A 19,617-nucleotide genomic window follows, 5' to 3' on the forward strand; every position below is an offset into this window, starting at 1 on the left:
CAACATCATTTTTACGTGTCCGTGCAATAAATGCATATATTACTTGCTCAGTTACAGTGGATGATGTCAGGAACTGGATATCCAGCTCCAAGGTTATCCACTGCCCGCCATCGGTATACAGCTAGTCATAGGAACATGGCCAATTCAGTGCTCTTGGACTGTTAAATTTCCTGAACAAGAAACTCCATGTCCCAGAGCAGATTGGGTAAATCCCTCTAAATCAGAGCTGATGAAATACCTTAGCGCGGAGCAGGGTGTGCCACAGTGCCTGAAAGCGCAGGTTGCGTTTATGCCGCGTGCCTCGGAAACTGGGCCAAGCTAACCCGAAGCTCTCCCTCTGTCTCTCCCCCTCCGCTCCGTGGCCGAAGCAGCCACACCCTGCATCAAAGCCATCAGCCCCAGCGAAGGGTGGACGACGGGGGGTGCCACCGTCATCATCATCGGGGACAACTTCTTCGACGGGCTGCAGGTCATCTTCGGCACCATGCTGGTGTGGAGCGAGGTCAGTCACCTCTCCCCCGTGCGCTTCTCTCTCAGTGCCTTGATTTGATTGGACGGTCAAATGATGTCTTTTTTAACTTTAAAGGGAAGGACAGATACTAACCAGGGTCAGCGCTAAAAACTAGGATGTGGGATCAGTATTAAAAATGATTAACGTTTCATAACTAAGCTCACCATTAGAATATGTCATTGGAGCTGAACATTTGTTTTTATTTTAAAGAAAAGCGATTGGAATATGACAAACAAATCCAGTGAAAGTGCTTGGTTGGACATGACAAACACCAATAGATGGATGAATGCTCTGATCTGGTGTCTGTAGTTAGCATCACACGCTTCTGCCTCCCAGTGTCTTTTTGGTACATCCAACTAAATCTTTCACTTGGTTTGTGTTTCTTAGGTAATCATTCTAAATTGTCTAACAGTCAATATTTTTGATAGACCCACCGGTCATTAATTGCAACAGCAGTAATATTAGCACCCACTGTAAAGTTTTGAAGAGACATTTAACATTTCCAGCAAGCATTAAGTAAATTGTCATATCTTCTGTGAGTCATTGTGGAGGGGAATTCCTGCTTGCATGATGGGAACATATGGCATAGGCTTAGCCTGGAACGGGGTCAAACAACAAACTTTGATGGGAACATCAAGGCACCAGAGCGTCATTGAAAAGCACACATTTTAGGGTTTGGTTAGGGTGTTTACCATGTGACTCAGAGGTTTAAGGTTCAAATTAAGTTTAATGATGAAGCAGCTCTGCAGATATGCAAAGCTTTATTGTTTACACTTACAGTATTACGTATTGGCAGATGTCTCCTTGCAGGTCAACAAAAGTCAACGGATGCACAGCAAAGATACAAAATGCAAGTGGACTATAAATATATTAAGTATAAAAGTTTAAATAGCCAGTTCAGTACATAGCATTAAAATTTATAACTGAAGTAGTTTAACCATTAGCTTCAAAACCCTACAGCCTAAATGATGTCGTGCAAATCAATCAGTTCAGCAAAAATTGCTTGTGAATTGCTTTACATACAGTAAAGCAGCCTACGGTGGTGAATGACTGCTGTTTTGGCAGTTGTAGGTTGCTTATTCTACCACTGAGGGGATAAAGATGAAAATTTACATCACATTATTGTCATTTAGCAGACACTCTTATCCACAGAAACCTACAGAGGTTACATTTCTTTTACATGCTATCCATTTATACAGCTGGATGTTTACTGAGGTAATTCTGGGTTAAGTACCTTGCCGAAGGGCACAGCAGCAGTGCCCCGGCAGGGAATCAACCTGGGAACTTTTTGGTTACGAGCCCTGTTTGTTACCTCCTGCTGTTTGGTAGGGAAGGGGAAGGACAGACGTCAAGATGGACAGACAAACAGACACACAGACAGCAGAAGAGGAGAACAGGGTGCATGCTGGAAGGAAATGAAAGGAAATGAGAGCTAATGAGTTGTAGCCAGGGCTACAGTACACCAGCTCTTGAGTGTTAAAGTGAATGCGCATTGAGACTGGCAGTAGGGAAATGAGGAGGGGAACAATAGCAAATCTGAACCCCGTCTCCTTTCCCATCTCGGAAGCATTCAGCCAAGATTTATCTCCGCGCAGTGACCAGACTGGGCCACTTTCAGATCTTTCAGGCCTTATTTTTCTACCTCCAGTAAAATTGGGTTAGCGTTCAATCCGAGCACCGCCGCTGCCGCCGCCGCCGCATTAAAGCGTAATTCTATAAAAAGCCCCTCATTTGTAATGCCATATTTATCTGAGAGGTGAGAGGAGCAGTCGCCGGGATATGAAAGGGACAGTTTAAACGCGTGTAAAGTGCTGCGAGCCCGGCTCGCTTTGAAGGCTACGCCGCTTATTCCGCTCTCATCTGTGCTTTGTAGGCCCCGAGCTCCCTTCAAACGCCGCTCCCGCGCTCGGCACGAGCGCGCCGAGCGGTGTCATCACAGAGCTCTGTCATTTAACAAAGCGCGCCCGTTTCTTCCATACGCAGCCTCAATATGGCAGCGACAATGCATACATTCCTGGGCGTAGGGCTGCAAAACTTCCCATTAGCTGTGGTGGGGGGGGTTGCAGAAGAAGATGTGTATCACTGTGTGTGTGTGTGTGTGTGTGTGTGTGTGTGTGGCTCTTTCAGCAAAAACAGCTTGTACACCTAGCACCTTCTCATTCAAAATTAAAAACGCCTTGGCAGCAGTCTGCTCTACAGGGAGATCCACATCTGGGACCAATTTGGGGAGGTCCCTGCACCCCCCTCCCCTTAGCTGTTCCTGTGGGCAGTGAGCCGAGGAAGGGTGCGACCCCTGACCCCCGCGACCCCCCCAATCCCAGTGCAGGGGCCCACCCATCACCTCGCCCTAGTCGTCCCCCCCTCAGCTGCAGGGCCCACGGGGGAACGGATCTGATTTCAGTGGGGGCATTTCTTACCGAAGGGACAGAAAGTGGGAGAGGAGAGAGGAAGAGAGAAAGGACAGAGAGGAGGGAGAGAGAGCGGGAACGAGTGAGGTACAGCGAGAGAAGGGAGTGAGTGAGGGAGTATGAAAGAGGGAGTGTGTGAAAGAGAGAGATGAGAGAGATGAAGACATTATTTGGGTAACACACACACCCACCAGGCCTCGACAGAGCTTGACAGTTGATCGAAATGTGGACTCCTCTGTGCTCCGACAGTGTTGGAGCAATCTGGGACGTCAAACACCCGAGAAAATGCATTATCAGCTGATCCAATCTCAACCAGATTCATTTCACTGATTTATTTACCAGAGGAATATTTGCCTTGGTTTGTTTTTGTCCAAGAAAAAGTACATACCATATTTGTACTGTACTATGTTTCTACATAGCATAACTGTATGTCCAGTGAATGTTATTTCTTTATATATTTCTTAATATTTCTTTTAAAATAAGCTTTTAGTAGTTTTTCTGTTGTTATTCATTTACAGTCATTAGGGTTAATGTTTTTTCTCCTTTGGTTTCGGTTTATTTTCTTTTCCCATAACTCAAAATCTAAAACAGTTTGAGATAAGGAGGTAATGGATACGGTCGGGACGAAGAGGGGGCTTAAAAATACCCTAATTACCCCTCATGGGGCAAATTTATGTGGAGATTACTGGTACGCTCTCTCCCTCTGTATGGAGACTTAGCGCAGGGGGTTTATTTTTAGAAAGGGGTGTGAGACCCTCTCCCCGGTGCTCAGAACCTGCCACCCAGGCCTGCAGCGTTGGAGGGGGGCTGGGTTGAGTGACACCGCGGAGAAGCCAGCGGAGAACCGGTAGGGGTTTGCTGGGCCCTGTGAGAGCTCTCAGGAGGAGGCGACCGGGACGAGAGTATGTTTCCAATTAGCAGCAGTGCCGGGGCAGAGAGGGCCAAGAGGAGCATGGGATGTTTACCTGCAGTCTCAAGCCGGAGGGCCTCCATTGTGGAGCCCTGTGCCCCCGATACTGATACACACTGTGGAATAGGCCCCCCAGCTTTGGCCGAGAACACCTCCCCCCCGACACTGCCTGTTACACATACACATCCCTGACTTGGCCCTGCCCTCTCTTCTGCCTTCCAGAATGCTGACTGAGCACTCTTCACACACACACACACACACACACACACACACACACACACACACACACACAAACACACACACACACCATTGAGCCCCCCTGTCTCGTAGTCTCCTTACACCATGGAATGAGCTCCCCCCAAAACATGCTCAGTCACGCACACAGACACAAACACACACACACACACACACACACACGCACATATAAAAACGTGCATGCGTATTGTACACACACTTTTCTACCCGGGTGCATTATGAGTGAGGGAGTCTACACACACACAGCCACCACCACCACCGAGCCCTCCTGTCTCCTCTGTCTCTCAAACACCAGCCCCTGTGCCCCCTGGACACACACACACACACACACACACACACCCAGCTCTGCCAAACTCCAGGTTTATTTGTTCTCTGGCTCGCGTTCCCTGGTTTTAATTTGCACCGGGACTTTAGGTGTGGGAGATTCTCATGCTCGGGGTAACAATGGAAGGTACCTTTCCAACCTTGTTTTCTGCTTGTTTTTCACACTGATGACCGCTGTTGTTCATGCCAACCTCCTCCACCACCACACACATCCACAAAATGCCTTTAAGTAATAATGAGATCAGCAACCGCTGCACTTTATTAGGCATGTAGCCTGAGTTTTCCTACGCCCGGGGCGTAAAGCAAATACAATAAGTCATTCACAAATAGTTCAATAAGTCATTCTATCAGGGAGTATGAGGCTGTAGTTTGTTACAGTAATAAGACGGCTGTCCCCAGCTTCCTATGCGCGGCGTGGGATATGAAGTGTGCTTATTTTCGCCGCCTTGACGAGTTAATCACCGGCGCTTGCGGCCGCCGTCGCTCTGAAGTGTTTGTTTATAGAGGCTGAGTATGACAGAGTGAGAGCGGCTCTCAGACAGAGCAGCCGGAGCGCAGGGGAGAGACTCATCATCGTTCCCGGGCGTAGCTTCTGTCTGGGAAACGGGGCCGCAGTTCTCAGATCAGCGGCGGAACCTCCTTCGTGCCGCATCCCAGCTCATGAGGCTGATCCCAGGCGCTCTCTCTCTCCCTCTCTGCAGCTCATCACCCCCCACGCCATCCGCGTGCAGACCCCGCCCCGGCACATCCCCGGCGTGGTGGAGGTCACGCTCTCCTACAAGTCCAAGCAGTTCTGCAAGGGCACGCCCGGCCGATTCATCTACACAGGTAAGCCGAGTACATCATCATCACAATCATCATCATCATCATCATCATCATTGTCATTTAGCAGACGCTTTTATCTAGAGTGACTTACATAGGTTACAGTTTTTTACATGCTGCCCATACAGCTGGATATTTACTGAGGCAATTCTGTACCCTTCCCCAAGGGTACAGAAGCAGTGGTCCAATGGGGAATCGAACTGGCAACCTTTTGGTTACGAGTCCTGCTCCCTACCACTACACTGCCGCAATATGCTGATATACCCTCTCTCCTTCATATAGAGACCCACTGCACTGCAAACGTACTCTCTTCACCAGGCATTTATGAGAGGGAGTCTATCCACTGACACTAATATTCATAACATCCCGCGAATGAAGTAAAATATCTCAAAACCAGCCTCATGAAAAGAACGTCACCCAGACCACAGATACATTAATACTCTGTCAAATGATCTGGAAAAAAGGGGGTCTTTTCGTTCTGGATCTAAGCCACGCTGCCGGGGCTTCCTACAACGAAGGGGATGCATTACCACGATGGAATTCCACCCATTTCCTCTCCGCCGAGGTTAATAAGAACCCTGCGCGCCCATCAGCGGAGCGTCCTGCATAATACACAGATAAGAGGGACGCAGGATCTCTCTCTCTCTCTCTCTCTGTCTGTAACGGGGGAAGGAGAGGGGAGAGCCATCAGTCAGTGGGCTTGGAGTGGGGCATCGTTGCACACCGACCGCATTGCAGGATTGAAGCCGGCCAGGCGGAAGCCAAGAACAGGAACGAAATTGAGGCCGGTGCATCGTCATTTGTCATGACTCAGGCTTCACGCGCGCATGTACATAGCGATGCGTTCGAAAGAGCCCAAAACCGTACACATTTGTCTGTGACAGAGTCCAGCACTGAGGCCAATTAAATCTTTCAGATCGAAGATCAAGACCAAGACCTGGTCAGGTCACTCTGCCCTGTGAGGGTTAAAGATACATTCTTCGTGATGCTGTGTTATTGGCTCAAAGGAGAGAAACATGACTGTTAGGCAAAACGGTTGTGAATTTCGTCAAAAAAAAAGTTAAAAACCGTCAAGGGTGGTTTGATGAGAAAATGCAACACATGGAAAGTTTTTCCTTCGACGCACTAAATATTTATAAATTTTACACGGTAAAATGTAGACTTGTACAGGCTATTGCCTGTTTGTTTACTTACATGAGAAGAGGCCTACGTACAATTTAATTCCCTGTACATGATAGGTCACCCGCTTGAAGCCATTTAAAATAGTAGCCTCAAATTTGTGTACAAATAGCAAACCCGCAGACATACACACACAAACACACACACACACACACATACACACACGAGCACACGCACACACACGCACACACACACACACACACACGCACACAAGCATAACCCAGCAAGCGCGCTCTCTTTTGCAGCAGAGATCCAGCGGCAGCTGGGGGTTGCGTCCTTTTTGGGCTCCCAACCTCGTTTCACCTAATTGAAAATTATAAGAACAGCCCTGGAGGAGAAATTTGTTTGTAATAAGTTCAATTCTACATAATGGAGAAAAGTGGCTGCAAACCATTTTGCGAAGGTCTCACACTGAGTGGAAGAAATCCCAGACCAATTTAAGAGGCACCGTAATGAGCCCACTCATTCTTTTCTCTTTTTTTCTATTCTTTTTTTTCCCTCCCCAAAGCAGTGAGTGACAGCGATTTAGCTCGTTCTGTATGTGCAGTTAAATTCAAACCCCCCCCAACTCTTTCCCGGCCCAGCTGACATCCCAGAAACAACTCTGTTTAAGACTAACCAGCATTATTTTCTGGGTCTTCTTTGAAGAGGGAGGCAGGGGATCCAGGCATGAAAACAACTCGTGCCAGTCAGGGTGGTCCTTTGCGTGCGTGTGTGCGTGCATGTGCGTGTAGGTTTCCTCAGCTTTTGTGGGGTAGCATGTTAGAGAATTACAGCCTGTTTTTACCTCAGAACACAGCATAAGGCATTAAGCGCTGTGTTTATCACATGCTGGTGAATTAGATGGCCTGCGTGTTTTTTTTTTTAAATGTGTTTACCACGTATCTACGCCGTAGCAGGGGAAACCAGTGAGACCTCACAGTCACGTCTTTCCCTTCCCCGCTCGTTTAATTGGCCGGCTTTCTGGTGGTCAGGTCTCATTACGAAGAAATTGTTTTTAATCATTATTCGGCCCAAGCCTTCCTCCAGGCTACCTGGCTGTAAAGGCCTTGTCTGGCTCCTAAGTGCTTTGTGAAGTAGGGGGAGGTGACCTCCGACCTGCTCATTTGGCAATTTTTTCAACATGTGAATTAGGAAACTTAATCCAGTCGGTGGTTACCTCATCCGCGTCAAGGTCGAGTTCTCCCAGAGGTCAGAGCTCGGCGCATTTCTTCTCTCTGGTTTTTGTCACATTTGTTGCTTGCGTTACATGTTGCCCTTAAAAAACAAAACAGTTAACCACACACACACACAAACCCAGGCTCACACGGACTTGAAAGAGCATCTAAATTTAAGAAAAGGCAAGAAAAATCTGTCTCCAATCTTGTTTGCTGATAGGCTAATGCATGAATTGCTAACCAGAGCCAGATCTGATCAGACACTGCAGCTTGGCCTGTAGTGAACTCAGTACTGAAGGAGTCTATTTGTTATCCTCAAAAACAGTAAGGCAAACATATCATCTGTAGCCTGAATTAAATGTTAGTTGTTGTGTTCAGCGTGATATCATGAGTCATGCATTACATTACATTACTTTACATTACACGCATTTAGCAGATGCTCTTATCCAGAGCGACTTCTGACTTCATGTGAATTGGCATTTGCATATGCTTCTGTTTCTTTGCATGCATGTGTACATGCCATGTCTACATGCAGACGTGCATACGTGCATGTGGGCAGTTGTGTGTATGTGTGTATGTGTGTGTGTGTGTGTGTGTGTGTGTGTGCAGTACGTGCATTCGCTCATGTATCCATGTATAATCAGCTCAGGGCAGGGTTACACTGTAGGATAGGTCATGGACTCGACCCCGATTGGAGCAGTGAGGTCGTTCGCTTCCCACGTGCCACGTCTGGCATCTCCATGCTGGTTTGCGGTCGGTGAGCACATGGTCGGGCTAGCGGGGACCGGTCTGATCGCGCACACAAAGCTCTACGGAAGGCAGATGGTGGCCCGCTCACAAACCAGGCTCCCTTTCCCTCCCTTCCAGTCACCAGGGCGGCGGCCACCAACGCTGCAGAACTCCCCGTCACAAGCGCCTCACGGCCCCTTGTCCCCCTCGCTTCCTCCGCTCCCCCCCCCCCCCCTTTTTCTTGGGGGACCCCTCCCTCCCTCCCTCCCAACGCCCGCTCAGGTGTCGTCACAGGCGGGGGAAATCACGGTCCGCCATTTTCCTCCTCCCCCCCCGGCTCCAGTTGGCATCTTCAAGGGTCCGGTTGCCAGCGGGTACTAATCATAGACAATTGGCAGGAGTCGCTGGCAGCTGGCAATAGAATTACACGCGGGGCAGCTGGCAGCACTAATCAACTGCTGTCGAGGAGAAGGAGCCGAGCGGCTCTGAAACCTAATTAAATCAATACAGCCCCGATACAGCGCCTTAGATCAAGGCACAGCCATGCGGAGATGGATGGCTATCTGGAATCGGTGAGATGCGGCACACCTTCTTGCGAGAACGCCGGCCTCCTCCCGGGCTCCGTGTGCATTGGATCCATAGCACTGTGGCTCGCTATCGCTGCGGTGGAGCTGCATAGGTAGTAGTCATGTGTTTGGTGTCACACCCCTTTGAAAAGGGACATGCCGAAACAGCAGAGTGGGGGGGTATGGACAGATGCTGTTTTCCCTTGTTTTGTCTGCGATCACACTGTGCACAATTAAGCCTGCTGCCCCCCCCCCCCACTCTCTGCCTCCGACTAAGTGGTTATTTGGAATGAATTATTTATGCCACAGGACGGCTGCGCCGGCACGTCAGGAGAAAACACGCAACGCTCGCGTGCGCGTCCGTGTTCACGTGTCGGCGAGCCCGTCTGCTCCGTGCGTTTCCCCGTGTAGATCCCGTGTTAAGCTTTTGTTTAATGGAGTCCGTAAGCAAACAACAGGATCTTTGGTTGGAGGTTCTCTCCGGGGTGAAGTCTGGAGTCTTGGACAGAAGGTGTAGTGAAAAAACCCATAAATAAATGAGTGATCGTGCATATGGGGTCCGCAGACTCTTGGCACACAGCGGTGTGAAACGGGCCCCCGACAGGGCCGGCGCGTGCGTCACGGGGCCCCGAGACTCGGGCATATGTGGGCGAGAGGGAAAGCGCCACACTACCTGTGAAATAACATCCTAATCGCCCTGCTGTGTTTGCGTGGCACGAGGTGCAAAGTAACAATCAATAAACAAACAGGAGGGGGGGGGTCGGAGACCGGACAAAGAGGGATGCCTGCCGCGGCGCTCGGGCCTAATCCAGGAGTCAGCGGCGCCCTCTGTGTCCTCTCCGGCACTCTGCAATTAGGCACAGAAAAAGGCTCGGCGCAATTAGACTTATCATCAGGAGCTATTAAGCCGGCTGCATTTGGGACCCTACATATCCCACATGCCGCTCTGCTGATAACACAGCGTTCAGGGCTGGGTAGCTCTCCCTCTCTTTCTCTCTCTGAGTCTCTCTTTCTCTCCCTCATTCCCTTTCCTGTTCTCCTTTCTCTCCATCTCTCTCTCATTCTCTCTCATTCCCCTCCCCCTTCTCCTTCTTCTTCTCCCTCTCTCTCTCTTTCTCTCTCTCCCTCTCTCCCTCACTCCTCCGCAAAATGCATTTCCTTGTTTGGTTGTGCATTACCTTGGCTGGATTGCTGCGCTCCCATCATTTGTTAGAGCGGCTGTCCTGACATTTTTTACATGAAGCAGAGTTATAATGCTATCTGCCAATGAGAGCCGTGGAGGGCCCCGGCATTGCCGATAGATTGGAGGCCTTGATGAATGGGCCCCTGTGTTCAGCAGTTAATTTGTCCCTGCTCGGAATGCAGCCCTCTCCACTTAGCGACACCAGTTGCCGCCGATATTAAAGGACTCTGTTGGATCAAATTATAGGTATTTCTTTCTCACGTCCGTGCCCTGATTAGGTATATGTGAAATATTATTCACAACTGCAGTGGGGCAACTGGGGCTTTGGAGGAGGACAAATTCAGAAAGACCTGAGCGTGGGAGGAAATAGAATTCAATCTGAGAGATTTTACTTTACTTACTGTCAAAAGGCATTATCCTCAAAATTGAAAAAAAAATAGATACTAGTTCATCTTACAATTATGTTACATTTATATCAGAAAGACCTTGACTTTTTTGTCAAGTCCTCTGGAAAATTTAAAAAAGTATTTAGAACCCAGAGAAAATGTTTGGTTGGACCTTCCAAAGAACAAGCAAGTATATAGTCCTTACATTACTGATTCATAAATACTTGGTCTGTCCAACCAAATGCTTTACCTGGGAGGAGAATTCTCCAGTACAGGTGTCATTTAAGCATCACCCTTGTGTAAACTACAGTCTTCTTAACACTTAACACTTCAGAGTAGAATGAACCAGGACTGTTAAAATGCATGACTGTTAAAGAGGGAGAAAGCTTGTTGTGGATCCTTTGTGTACAGAATGGTTGTTGAGGGCCAGTATTTGCTCCCTACCATTCCCACAGTAAATACGCAAAAGGCCCAGGGAGTCTTTAGTTCATCAAGCGCTGCTTTGGCAGAGAGATGAGGCAGGCGAAACGTGGTCCCTCTACAGAAGCCCGCTCTGTGATAACTACGCCTGCTTTGTGTTTTTTGGCCTCCAAATTAATTGAAGAGTTGGCACACACACACATACACACACACACACACACACATTCACTCACTCATTCTCTCATGCACACACACAAGCATGTATACACACCCACACACAACTTACATTCTCATGTACACACACAAGCACGCATGGACACACACAAGACACAAACACATACACATTTACTTACTCATGCTCTCAAGTACTGTACACACAAGCACACACACACACACACTTGCGAAAGATGAAAGCAATAAAATCAAAGTGCTACAGTGTGATGGAGTTTTTCTCTCTTTTTTCCCATTTGTGAATTCTCAGTGGGGTTTTATTGACCCTGTGCAGAGGATAGTGTTGATTAAACGTGGTAGAGTCTACCAAGCTGCAGATGAGGGGCAAGCCCATAACGTTCTACTATAATCAGAGCCTTGCTTTTATGGAAACACAACTTTACTTGAAAACTGAAAAGAAATGTCTATTAAAAACACATTGAAGCTTTTTGAATCTAAATACACTGTAGTCAGATTGTACCACAACAGATCTACATGTCTCTGTTTAACTACAGCACCAATATTTTCAAAATCTAAAATTTAAAGAGACTGATCAATTATGCATAATTAATGAGGCTCTTTAGCTAGTTCGAATAACTAGTTGGCCATTATCAAGTGAATTGATAAGATACTAATGAGCATGAAAGCTGAAAAACACTGACAGCCAGTTGCACTTAACTCATCCTAACTAATTCATAAACCTTGGCTCCTAGAACTTTGAAATGTCTTAACCCTAGCCTCAGGTAGCTGATAATTCCAACTCCAGAGTGAAATATAATATAGTCAGATCACTATTATGCACAGTGAGTATGTTTGCATGATAGAACGCGATGTTGCTCTTTTTGATCATCGTTTCTCACCGCTTTGGTCTGAGCTTTTTAAGGAAATCTCGCTGCTTTAAATCATTATTTATGATCTATGTGTCCGTTGTTATTGTATAGACTATGTGTGTGCAAAACAATTAGTGTTGTAATATTTCAGCACCGTTTTTCACATCGTTCATTATGATACTTACAGTCCTGTTCCTAGGACTCATGTTAGATCCTAGGCACTGAATCAAAGATGAGTGCTCTTAATCGTGGATTTCCTTGTCCAAGTTAACAATCACAGTCAACTTGTGTGTACAAAGTGGTACAGTGCATTTCTGATTAAAATAGCATTTGATTATCTAATTCTCAGTTAGCTGTAAAATAAATTTAATTTATTCCTTGTTGGTACAACAAACCAATAGTGCATGGTAATACGTTTTTTATTTTATTTTTGGACGTAGAACCCACACGGCATTGTTTATAAGAGACACGCAATTGTGTGGCTCCGAATTGATCAAACATGTGTTGCTACAGAAATATACTTAGTGAAATTGATTCACTAAAAAAGTCTGTCAAATAACCGTAGCACATATGTCTTTAGACTCACTGCAAACTCTGAGCAGGATCAAGAGAACAAGCAATCCATTTTATGTGTATGGATTCCCCCTGTACATTTTTTTCCACCAAAAGCAATGCCTTATTTAGCCTGTCGGATTTTCCAAATAAATGCAATCACAGGCTTTATGGAAAAATGGATAAAAATAAGATTGTAAGATATCGATCCCCGGTTGGTGGGGGTTGGGAAAAAAAATAACAGGACTCATCTATAATAAGGAGAAAAATGAAGCAATAATTCAGGGTTATCGAGTGCCCTGCCGCTGAGCGTATCGATCCCCATCTACCGCGTATGAGATCACACCTGAGTAAGACAGACCTGCGGGGCGGGGGAAAAAAAGCGGGCCGAAAGGGGAGAGGGAAGAAAGAGATGGGCGGCGAGCGGAGCATTCCTGCGCTCATTATTCCGCAGATATTATCGGCCCCCTTACAAAGCCCGCAAGTGCTCGTTAAACCGCGGGACTCAGAACCAATTACCCGGCGTGCTGCTCAGCTCCGCCAGCTCCGCGTCCGCAACTGCTGCCTGCTCTCCCTCCCATCACGCCGGTACACAGCAGTTATCCGCTGCCCTGAACACATATTAGCCAGTCTCCTCATCTGATGGGACAAGATGGGAACACGGTATCCAAAAGACGGGTTTTCCTGCTGCTTACAGCTGTGCCTGATCGGCGTTTGATTTGTTTTTGTTTTTTTTCCTTCGGTGCTGTGATGCTCGCTTGAGAATGCCATTTAAAATGAACCATGCGAGGAGGAGGTCTTTTGTGCTGTTTAACATAAAACAAGGAGGTGTTTTATCCCCTTTAACAAGGGTTTCTTAGCACAATGCTCTAGACAGAAGAGAATTTGGAGTGCAGTTCAAATGTTAGCGCTCGTACTTCTGCAAATCATTCTCCGTGGTGCGCTTTGCTGTGGCCAATTTGTTAATGTTGGGTTTAGGTTAGAATTACTCCCGGCCCTCCCCCGCCCCCCGCAGGCCGTACCCCCTGCTGTCCTTGGGCCATTATTGTGAAATCTAAAGCGTCCTGCATCTGGCTTCATGAAATTTCAATGAGCATTGATCCGTGTGATTGCAAGGAATCCTTCAAAGAGTGGGCGATGCTCATTTATTTATTTATTGCCTTTACGTTTTACTCGTTTTGATTTTTATTTTTTGGACAAGAAGGGGGTGCCGACGGTTCATCTGTGTGTTTGAGATTGTGGTATTGAGCCATGCAGCGTCTGTCCCTGGCTGGTTATAGCGTGGAGCAGAATGAGATATTTTAACATCCACTTTACTCTCGTTTCGATTTTCTCCTTTTCGGGTTAGCACGGAAAGCTATCGGTCTTGGTCTGTGTTGCACTGTACTTAATGTCCATTACAAGCACCAGTTGTTAAAAACAAAAACAAAAAAAAAAAATCCAAACCACAAAAAACAGATCGGAAGATTCTGTATTTTTGCGCTACTGTGACTCCCTCGGCCATGTAAAATATGTAAAAATACAAGTTAAAATAGGGAGCATTTGGGGGAAACAGCCTTTTCCTCCCAGCTATTTCTGTCCATAACGCAGTAATGCAGTCCAGAGAGACCCGTAAACCACATGTCTTAGTCCTGCGATCTGCAATTAATGAGAGAAGACAACAAAACAGTCTCCCTCTTTCACACACACACACGCGCGCGCGCACAAACAAATCTGGTCTCCTATAAATACCCCCCCTTGTGGTTTAAGTCGTTCAACATTTGGATAAAGTCGGGGTGAACCTGAAGAACTGGGCATAAACAGGGGATTTCACTTCCCCATTTGCCTACATGTGCATGTATATGATATCGCTTCAGGACACACATACTGACTTGGAGTTTCATTTTTCTTTTCTGACCGTCCCTCAGTTTTGCTGCGCACAGCCAAATTCGTGAATATGAAACTATGAAACTGTGTGGCAAAAAAATCTGTTCCAATTCCTTTCCGTGTGAAAGCTCAACAGGGCTATGGAGCATTTTGTTATATTTACTGCATATTATCTCAAGGCTGTGTGATTATTTCTATTGTGAATTGCACAAACTTGAGACCAGTTCTCAAGGAGAGGCCTTGAGTGCATGGAAGTGGAAGGCTGCCGTTTTACTGTCATGCCCAGTGTAATGGCGTATCAGGGTTAGATCCCACGCAAAGTAAACATGCTATAACATCCTGTTAGAGAGAGGGGGGCAGTGCAAACGCTGGACACTCTTCAAGCTATTCTTTATGTTGCTGCAATTTGCAGTCATGATGAAAATAAAACCAACTGAGAGTGAGCTCTGCCCAAGAAACAGATTGCAAGTGTCAGGCACAGAAAATGAAGGTGTGTGAAAATTGTTCTCTTTATTTCAAGATTAAGTGAAGGTCGTTTCTGCGGTAAGCATACTGCGCAATCACAACTCACAATTCCAAGTCACAATACTCTTAATAACTGGTTCAGAAGACAAGAGTCACATCAAACTCGATGCCCTTACCTGTCTTACATACCAGTGTTCCATGTCATGGTGAACACACAGACAGTGAAATTAGAAGTAACTGCCTTTTTTTGACAGGTCTGATGCCAGTAAGCAAAGACCACGCTGCAGCTTAATGCTACTCATAATCAGCAAGAATGTGTTGATAATTATGGCTTTGACTGACAAATAGGGATCCCATCAGTAAAACAACACACTTACGCTCAAATATGAAAACCCTGTACCATTTCAACTGTGTACGAATCTCCACAATATTCCCACTGCAATCAAATAGCACCAAAGTGTTTAGTCTGAATGCCATGCATTTTGTCACAGTAATCAGCAAGTCTATGCTAGTGTTACCATTTTCTTGTCTCTTTCGCAAGTATTTCACTCACCGAAATCAATGAAAAATGTTGTTTTGGGAATTAGAAACAGTGTCACACTCGCTTCAATTTGTTACTTAAAGTTAAGGAGAGAGTGGATTGGCTGGGGGATATTGCTGTTCCTTTCTCTCCGTGGAGCTGGCAGAAAAAGGTTATTGCGTTTCATCACAGGATAAACACCAGCTTTTGGCAACTCCTTACTCTTGGACTGGGTGTTCTTTCCCCCACTTTGTGGACCCAAACCCAGTGTGTGTGCAGCTCCTAATATAAAGTTGCTTGCATCATAATTCAACAATAGGAGGGAACAACAGGAGAAACAGATGATCTGGGACTGCTATAAAAACTGAAATAAACGGGTAATGTGGTACCCAATCCAACTTTCTCAAGGCTGAGGGAAATAGAACAGGAAAGAGTGGTGACAGAATGAACTGTAAAAAAATGCATGTTTTCCACAGTTTTCCTGGAAACTGTGCATTTGTTTGATTGTTTGAAGGTTCTGTCCTGTTTGCCATTTGGCTCTGAGGCCAGTCACGTTTTACCTTATTTGACTCAACATACAAAGCGCGGTCTAGATCATTGTTTTTGTTTATATATTACCAATTATAAAAACTGAAATCTAAAATAAGAGAAAACTCTTTTACAAAGTGTGTGATTTAAGAATATATCGGAAAATATTTGCAGTCTAATGTACCCAGTGTATATTATGTAGTACATATGCTTCTGACATGTTTTGATTTAATATTCTGACATACCTTACTTTTTAGTGAGGGCCCTCTTTTCCGCACCATGCTTTTTTTCCAGCTCCTCCTCCTCCTCCTCCTCCCTCCCCTCTTCCCCCCGTCCCCCCATAAGTATACATTACCTGCTTGGCTGGTGAGAAGATTGTGCCGAATGCAGAAATCAATAGCAATGAGGGGGAGTAAACATCTACAGACGTCTACAACTGCAGCGCGCTGTTTACACTGGGACCGGCTCCATCCATCTCTATATCAACACATTAATGGGTCTCTTACACATGCCCCGCCCCTTTCCCCCGACTTCATTACCCCCCCCCCCCACCCCCCTGTCCCGCGCTTCAAAGAGTTATGGACCCGATGCCGCGCTTCGCTGTCCCTAATTACAGGAAGTCCATTTAAATATGATGTATTGTCAGCCTCAGGGTGGGTTTGCCTCAGTCACATTGTGGCATTTTTTTTCTGCCGATCAGTGGAATGTGTCTGTTCTCCATCATGTTTTCGATTCATTTCAAACGTTTTTTTTTTTTCTTCTTCCTTAAAAAAGCAGATGGTTAATCGCGTGACTGTTTAGACACTTTTAGTGCGTGAGTTAAAAATGTATTTTGTTGGCATTTGGTTTTGCTGTTTTTTTTTTTTTTTAAAGGATTCAGTATTTCAAGTGTTTTTTAAAGGATTCAGTATTTCAATCATTGTTGTCACAAAGCAATGCTCAGTCAGGTTTTTAATTGTTGCACCATGTGTGTTTGAGGGAGAGACTGAAATGGGGTCCTCGAACACGCTCTTACAATTAGCAAACACACATTACTGAAGCAGATGGACAAGCAATGCAGTAGGCTTGTGTTACAATGGGAAAAAAAAGATACGTTGAGACGGTAGGTTGTCTTCTTATCTCTGATACAGTTCTCAGCATGCCCAGTGATATTCCAGTCAATTCGGCTGTTATGATCTCCCTTGTTATTGAGCCTGACAGAGACTCTCTGAAGCGGCCGCTATGGTCCACTGTCTCCGTGTCCGGGTGCTTGACCTTTCCGTTCCGCGCCAGGGTCAGGTCAGCCCAGGAGCACAGGAACATGGAGGACGCTGCGGGAATCCGAGCGTGATTGAGAACAAGGCCGGCTAAATCAATGCCGTTTATCATGCCAGCACTTCCTGGCCGGGGCAGTGCAGGGTGCGCCTCTCAGACGCGCGGTTTGAGGGAGTCGCGGTGCTCCGCGGTCCAACCAGCCCCCGATCCCGGCCCCCGCGCTCCGTCCTCTCATTCGTTAACGTGGGCCGCTGAGTGGGGGCATACCCCAGCAGGGCAGGCGGAAAGAAATACACTGCGTACCCGGGAGGGGGGGGGGGGCATCCAAACTCTGAGGGGGTTCTTGGGGGGCTCATTCTGTGGACCTTATGAGTTCACGGCAATGCCATCTGACACCCGCCCTCGCCCACGTCCGATGATGGGAGTCAGGCAGTCGGCAGCCTGTCCAAGTCGCATGTGAGTCTGAGGAGAGCTGGGCTCCTGCCCTCAGGAAACACCCAGGCTGCGGCCTGCAGGGCCAACAGAAGGGAGACACAGAGAGTCAGATCCGCACAGATTACCAGTGACTCTGTAAAAATCCATCTCTCTGGGCACAATTATCTACTGGGCATTAACTCGCCACACGCTACCCTCAGATGCCATTTGCTTCATTATTCTGCCACTTATTTCTGAATTCTGTCACTTGTTTCATGAATGTCTGCAGGAGGAAGCAGTTTCAAGTCACACAAAATAAGGATCAATAAGGATTTATTCAAATAGCATGTTATAAGATCCATATGACATTATTGTGATATTACAGTAATGGTCCCTGATGCATACTGTCCAGCATATAATTACTTGTCAGGTAAAATGAAGCCAGCACAAAGTAGCTATTCAATATACAGAAGCAAACCATTCACCATGCCTAGTACAGAATGGTAGAGAGTGTGGTATAGTTTTAATTCAAGAGAAAGTGTGAGAGTGAGAGACAGAGAGAGTGAGAGTGAGGGAAATGGCGAAGATATTAATCCAGCTGCTGTTTTCCTATGCAGTGTCTCTGCTCTGACACCCAAATCTATACTTTATTTATTTTCCTTTATTTATTAATATTGAGACAAGGCTAATTCAATTACCTCTGTCACAGCAGAAAGCCCCCTTTTCACTGCTGCATGCTCTACAACACCCCTAAGCTACTGGCTCCCTACCATATTTAAACAAGTTCATTTAATTGCTTGTATTAAGTGTCGATCACTACGCTACACTTGTCTGGGAGACCGGAGGAAACAAATTCCTCTCTCAGTCATCTCTGACAGCCTTTTGATTAACAATTGAAGCTTTGCTGGCACAAAAAAGATTCATTATGTTAAATTAAAGATGTACTAGGAGGGAGTGAGTGGGTGAGAGGGGGAGCGGGGAGAAAGAAAGACGGAGAAAATGACACTCACGTGCCTCAGCCTGTTTCTTCTGCAGCCATTGCTATCAGATAGTGCCAGTGTTAGTGCAGACGCTGAAATATTAATTTAGTCATGCTCACTTGGAGCAGTGAATGTGGCTAAAGGATTGACGGGATTTGAAAAGACACAAGAGAAGATAAAAACGACCCGAATTCAATGCTTTCATTCTGCGTATAAGTATGGAGTTCCCTTACAGAAGTATTTTAGTTCAAAGCTGTGTGCTTGGTTTTTATTAAATAACGCGTTTTTGAAAAGAAATATCACAGCGGGGATGGTTGTCCTGCCCTCAGCCCTGAGCGCTGAGAGACTTTGGTCACAAAATGCAGCACGTGTTCACCGCTCGGCTCGAAAAAGCGTTGGTCCAGAACAGCACAGCCTGCACGGTGAGATTATCACAATATCTACTGGACTTGTCTCCCTCCATCTGGAACCCATGCCACCGTTGAACTCACAGCGAATATCCCAGAATCGAATGTGGATGTATGTACAGCCTGTATGTGCTACTCTACTGTACTCTCTCTTCCTCTCTCTCTATCTATCTATCCATCTTTTCTCTCCCTCTTTCTCTGTTTTCTTTGGAGCTGGGGTCGGACAGCCGCTCCTCCACAGCACTTCGTCTTTGGGGGTTTAATGAATCACAGAGAGGCCTTCACGCCGGTGCCCCAAAGGGACCAGTAAAGGCCCCGCAACAGACAAACACGCAAATAAACACCAGCCCCGGCAGAAGAAAGGGTCATTGTTTCCATGTCAAAATACCGCAGGCGTTGTGACAAAGGCCTGGAGGGTTATGAAAACAGAGCCGAGAGCACTGCGCGTCGGCGGTGGGGGCTGAGGCCGCGGAGGTGGGGTTGGGGGGGTTAGCAATATGGAACGGATTGGATTGCTTTTCAAATATTTTGTTATTATTCAGCCCCTCTGCTTTAACACAAAAAACTGTCAATGGCTGGGCTGACGGTGAAGGTCCCAGAGTCTCAAAGGTTTTTTCTGTGCTGAGCGAAGGCGAGCCGGAGCCTCTTTGACTCCGAGAATGCAAAACACAGCTTAATTATCCCCTCCCGTATTATGCATGTGGACCTTTCCCAAAACAATGTTCCTGTTCCGAAGCGACG

At 46.6% G+C, this 19,617-nt stretch overlaps 1 protein-coding gene across 4 annotated transcripts in view; it reads left to right on the plus strand.

The window, feature by feature from the left end:
• The window catches only part of ebf1a (EBF transcription factor 1a), a 152,716-nt gene that overhangs the window by 109,200 nt on the left and 23,899 nt on the right, over nucleotides 1–19,617 (plus strand). For 2 of the 4 annotated variants that reach the window (XM_036547929.1, XM_036547931.1), the window contains exons 9-10: nucleotides 369–502; nucleotides 5,110–5,236. In XM_036547929.1, the coding sequence (XP_036403822.1) occupies nucleotides 369–502; nucleotides 5,110–5,236 (261 nt within the window). The remainder of the gene's footprint in view (nucleotides 1–368; nucleotides 503–5,109; nucleotides 5,237–19,617) is intronic. The other 2 variants (XM_036547930.1, XM_036547932.1) reach the window with 1 other exon arrangement.

This window comes from Megalops cyprinoides, chromosome 16 (assembly GCF_013368585.1).
Source record: "Megalops cyprinoides isolate fMegCyp1 chromosome 16, fMegCyp1.pri, whole genome shotgun sequence".
NCBI classification, from domain to species: domain Eukaryota; kingdom Metazoa; phylum Chordata; class Actinopteri; order Elopiformes; family Megalopidae; genus Megalops; species Megalops cyprinoides.